The sequence below is a fragment of the Budorcas taxicolor genome, chromosome 4 (genome assembly GCF_023091745.1).
Source record: "Budorcas taxicolor isolate Tak-1 chromosome 4, Takin1.1, whole genome shotgun sequence".
In the NCBI taxonomy this organism is placed as follows: domain Eukaryota; kingdom Metazoa; phylum Chordata; class Mammalia; order Artiodactyla; family Bovidae; genus Budorcas; species Budorcas taxicolor.
The window spans coordinates 116,897,500-116,902,822 of record NC_068913.1 but is presented as its reverse complement, the minus strand read 5'-3'; the positions used below and the strand labels follow the sequence as shown (position 1 = coordinate 116,902,822).

General features: G+C 51.0%; 1 protein-coding gene across 1 annotated transcript; it reads right to left on the bottom strand.

Annotated features, from left to right (window-relative positions):
* Positions 1-3,522: 3,522 nt before the first annotated feature.
* Positions 3,523-4,449, bottom strand: LOC128046364 (histidine-rich glycoprotein-like). Its single transcript, XM_052638437.1, has one exon. The coding sequence runs from the start codon at positions 4,447-4,449 to the stop codon at positions 3,523-3,525; it is 927 nt and encodes a 308-aa protein (XP_052494397.1).
* Positions 4,450-5,323: the final 874 nt, after the last annotated feature.

Genomic DNA, 5,323 nt, shown 5'->3' with positions numbered 1-5,323 from the left:
CAAAGGCGCAGTGGGTTATAACAAAGAAGGTACTTAACTCAAAGATCTAATGTTGCTAATACCAGGTCTACTACTTGTTTTTCTATACACCAACTATATCTAAAAATAAAGGATATGAAAATTTGGCAGCAAGTATTGGCTCAACAAATGAAACCTTTAATCAGTCCTATTCTAGTGACTTTGACTCCTCGGAAGCCCCTACATTCCTAGGATGTTTTAAGCTTCCTGAGCCTCCCGTGGTCAGGAGGCCTCAAACAATCACATGCGCAGCTGTACGAGTCCTGCAGGCAGGCTAGAAAGCCATCAGAGGGGTTTTTGGATTGAAACACTCTTTCAAATGCAGAAGACTAAAGCCCTGAATTGACTTTTTCCAGAGAATGTCAGAAGAGTGGAAAAGCAGGCAGATTCTTATTTTTGAGGGGTGGATGCTCAGGAAATTCCAGGGGGAAAACCTGAGGTCTGATTAGCCTTGCCATCAGAGCTCTGCCGCATGACCTTGTCACGGGTGGAATTCCTCACGCTGGCTCCCAGCACAGGGTGACAATATACAGCCTTGACATATATAGCTCCCTGCCTGTTTTTGCTGGCTGTATAGAGCTTCTCCATCTTTGGGTGCAAAGAATATAATCAATCTGATTTTTCTATTGACCATCTGGTGATGTCCATGTGTAGAGTCATCTCTTGTGTTGTTGGAAGAGAGTGTTCTGATAAGTGCATTCTCTTAGTAAAACTGTTAGCCTTTGCCCTGCTTCACTTTGTACTCCAAGGCCAAACTTGCCTGTTACTCCAGGTATCTCTTGACTTCCTAATTTTGCATTCCAGTCCCCTATGATGAAAAAGACATCTTTTTTTTTTTTTTGGTGTTAGTTCTAGAAGGCCTTGTAGGTCATCATAGAACCATTCAACTTCCGCTTCTTCAGCATTAGTGGTTGGAGCATAGACTTGGATTACTGTGATGCTGAATGGTTTGCCTTGGAAACGAACAGAGATCATTCTGTAATTTTTGAGATTGCATCCAAGTACTGCATTTCGGACTCTTTCGTTGACTATGAAGGCTACTCCATTTCTTCGAAGGGATTCTTGCCCTAGAAGATACAATGGTCATCTGAGTTAAATTCGCCCATCCCAGTCCATTTTAGTTCTCTGATTCCTAAAATGTTGATGTTCACTCTTGCCATCTCCTGTTTGACCACTTCCTATTTACCTCCATTCATGGACCTAACATTCCAGGTCCCTATGCTCTTTACAGCACCAGAATTTTACTTCCCTCACCATCACATCCACAACTGGGTGCTGTTTTGCTTTGACTCTGCCTCTTCATTCTTTCTGGAGTTATTTCTCCACTCTTCTCCAGTAGCATACTGGGCACCTACCGACCAAGAGAGCTCATCTTTCAGTGTCCTATCTTTTTGCCTTTTCATACTGTTCATTGGATTCTCAAGGCAAGAATACTGAAGTGGTTTGCCATTCCCTTCTCCAGTGGACCACATTTTGTCAGAACTCTCCACCATGACCCGTCCATCTTGGGTGGCCCTACAAGGCATGGCTCATAGTTTCATTAAGTTAGACAAGGCTTGTAGTTTCATTGAGTTAGACAAGGCTGTGGTCCATGTGATCAGTGTGGTTAGTTTTTTGTAATTGTGGTTTTCATTCTGTCTGCCCTCTGATGAATAAGAAAAAGAGGCTTATGGAAGCTTCTAGTTAATCAACCAGACTTCGATAAAATTTTAAAAAATTTAAATAAAGAACTGGAGTGGGCAATCTCAAGATTCCCAATGTTCAGGTCAGACATCATGCAAAACTGGGCAGAATGAGGGTTTTGGAGCATACATGCAAAGCCAAGCATTGGTCATTTTTGAGACTTGCACACAAAAATTATAAAGATGGGTCCATGCAGGGGATTAATGTGGGGAGCTAAAGAGTCGGGAGTGTGGGGAACATACAGGAACAGGCGAGGGAGAAGGGCAGACAGGAATCAAGAAATCCCTAGCCCAACACCCAAATGCAATGTCCAGAGTCCATAAAAACCAGGCAGGAGCACACAGTCATTCACTAGAAATATTTGTTAGTATTATTATGTTCTAGACACAGAGCTAGAAGATGGTGCAATCTATAAAAGCCAATGGCAGCGATGCAGACAGCAAGCTGATAAGGGTTTGGAAACCCTAAAGATCACTCACTGTAAGTTCAGTCACTGAGAGAAATCAGTTCCCCCCAAAGACCAGCGCACAAGACCAGGCATGCCGATGGGAGAGCAAGATGGGCCCCTCATGAGTGTTTCGCTGTCACTTGTCAGGCTCTGTGGTCCTTTTCCTGCCTTGTTGCTTCCACTAGGCTTTCCTTCCAGACTGACTCTCGCTGAGCTCACATAGAGCCTGCACTCTACAGACAAACTATTGGCCCTGCATGATGGACTGGGCAATGGATGGATGGAGACGTTGAACTTGTAAACCAAAGAGTGAAATAACCCAGTCTAGGGAGTAAGATCAGAAGTCACCTACAGGTGAAGGTGAAAGTTGCTCAGTTGTGTTCAACTCTGTACAGGCCATGGAATTCTCCAGGCCAGAACACTGGACTGGGTAACCTTTCCCTTCTCCAGGGGATCTCCCCAACCCAGAGGTTTAACCTAGGTTTCCCTCATTGCAGGTGGATTCTTTACCAGCGGAGCCACAAGGGAAGCCCAAGAATACTAGAGTGGGTAGCCTATCCCTTCTGCAGCAGATCTTCCAGACCCAGGAACTGAACCAGGGTCTCCTGCATTTCAGGCAATTCTTTACCAACTGAGCTATCAGGGAAGCCCCAGCTATGGGTATCAGGATCTAGTGGAACCAGCAGGAAGACCAAAAGACTGCTGAGCTCAAGGGCAATTCCTGAGACTTCCGATTCCTCAACCTTAACCAGGAAAGAATCCTTTACTAGAGGGTTGCACAGAGGATATTAAACATGGTACTAAGGTGTTTAGCAGAGCACTTGAGTCGTAGTAAAAGCCAGATGTGGTTACGGTGGACAGGGAGTAATGGCGGTGGCAGTGATAGGGACAGCAGTAGTAATGGTGGCAAAGGTGGTGGCAACAGCAGAGGCGGGGTGGGAGTAACAGTACTAGAGGCAGTGGCATTTGTGGTGGTAATGCTGGTAGCGGCTGCAACAGTAAGAGAGGTAGTGATGGTGGTGACAGTAACGACAGCAGTGACACTAGTGGCAGCAATACTGATAGCAGCGGCGGCCATGGCGGGAGTGGTGATAGTAGTAGTAATGGAAGTATTAGTGGTAGCAGTGATAATGGTAGTGGTGGTAGTAGTAGTGACCATAGTAATGGCAGCCATGGTGGTTGCGGTAGTAATGATAGTAGCAGCGCTAGCGTCAGTAGAAGAGGTAGTAATAGTGGTGGTAACGGGGGTAATAGCAGTAATGGTAGCAATGGCACTAGCGATAGTAGTAGGTGTGCTGGTAATGGTAGTAATCGTAGCAGTGGCAGTGACGGTGATGGTAGTAATGATGGCAGCAATAGCAGTGGCCCTAGAGTCAGTGGTAGCAATACTGATGGCAGCGGCGGCCATGGCGGGAGTGGTGATAGTAGTGGTGGTAGTAACAGTACTCGTGGTAGCAGCCACGTTGGCGGCGGTGGCCGTAGTGATGGTAGTAACAGTGCTCGTGGCAGCAGCGGCGGCGGTGGTACCGGTGGCGGTAGTAACAGTGCTCGTGGCAGCAGCCGCGGCGGGGGTACCGGTGGCGGTAGTAACAGTGCTCGTGGCAGCAGCCGCGGCGGGGGTACCGGTGGCGGTAGTAACAGTGCTCGTGGCAGCAGCCGCGGCGGGGGTACCGGTGGCGGTAGTAACAGTGCTCGTGGCAGCAGCGGCGGCGGTGGTACCGGTGGCGGTAGTAACAGTGCTCGTGGCAGCAGCGGCGGCGGTGGTACCGGTGGCGGTAGTAACAGTGCTCGTGGCAGCAGCGGCGGCGGGGGTACCGGTGGCGGTAGTAACAGTGCTCGTGGCAGCAGCCGCGGCGGGGGTACCGGTGGCGGTAGTAACAGTGCTCGTGGCAGCAGCCGCGGCGGGGGTACCGGTGGCGGTAGTAACAGTGCTCGTGGCAGCAGCCGCGGCGGGGGTGGTGGCGGCGGAGGCGGTAGCAGTGATGGTAGTAACAGTACTCGTGGTAGCAGCCACGGCGGAGGCGGCGGCGGCGGTGATGGTAGTAACAGTGCTCGTGGCAGCAGCCACGTTGGCGGTGGTGGTAGCAGTGGTGGTAGTAACAGTGCTCGTGGCAGCAGCCGCGGCGGGGGTACCGGTGGCGGTAGTAACAGTGCTCGTGGCAGCAGCCACGGCGGTGGTACTGGTGGCGGTAGTAACAGTGCTCGTGGCAGCAGCCGCGGCGGGGGTGGTGGCGGCGGTGGCGGCGGCGGCGGGGGTCGTGGCGCCTTGTCTGCACCATCTGACAGCACACCATCGCCATCGCTCCCTTGGTTTGCCTGTATCGTGTTCTCCTGCAGAGCTCATCCAGTGAGAAAGAGTCCGCGAGTCGATGGCTTTCTTTCCCGGGGCTCTTTCCTCATTAGTCCTTCCTCTGCGGTCCCCACACCGTCTCAGGCTGGGCAGCTGGGCGAGACTCTTCCGCACCCTTGAGTCGCTCAGCCAAAGACCAAGAAGCTACGCGCCCGCTCCTTCCATGCAGCTTCTACGGATGTTTTTTGTCCTGCTCTGAATGTAAGCAGCAGCTCACCCTCTTTTCATCACCTTCCCACGGATAATTCTCTGCACTTCTGTTTGTCGTACTCTCCACCCGCAGCCTACAGAGTTCGGCCCGTTTATTTCCTTCATCCTCCAAGATGCCCCTCAAGTTCCACTGCTCCACTCAGAAACCTCCCGAAACACCATCTGTTCATGAGCAGTTCCATTCTCTCCGTCGAAAACTGACTCACCCTGTACCTCTCCCCCTCCTAGAACGCACAAGAAAAGACCAAGAAAGGCACAAGAGCAGGCAGGATGTCAGGTGAGTAGAAAGTTGTGATGGCGGCAGGGGTGTGTGTGTGTGTGTGTGTGTGTGTGTGTGTGTGTGTGTGTGTGTGTCAGGTGAGTAGAAAATTGTGATGGTGGCAGGAGTGTGTGAGTGTGTGTGTGTGTGTGTGTGTGTGTGTGTGTGTGTGTTGAAGTCACGTGTCAGCCCGCAGGCATCACGCATGCCCCAGTCAGCACCACCCTCCGCTGCCCATGGCAACCCCAGGCCCCTCCCAGAGCCAGGCTCCCCCGGGCTGGTCCAGCAACTGAAGAGTCCTAGAATCACATCAGAGGGGTGGAGATGCTGCTGAACAGGCTGAGCACAGCATGGC

Excerpts from the sequence above, each read along its gene's own strand:
- LOC128046364 (XM_052638437.1), bottom strand. The coding sequence starts at position 4,449 with ATGGCGATGGTGTGCTGTCAGATGGTGCAGACAAGGCGCCACGACCCC.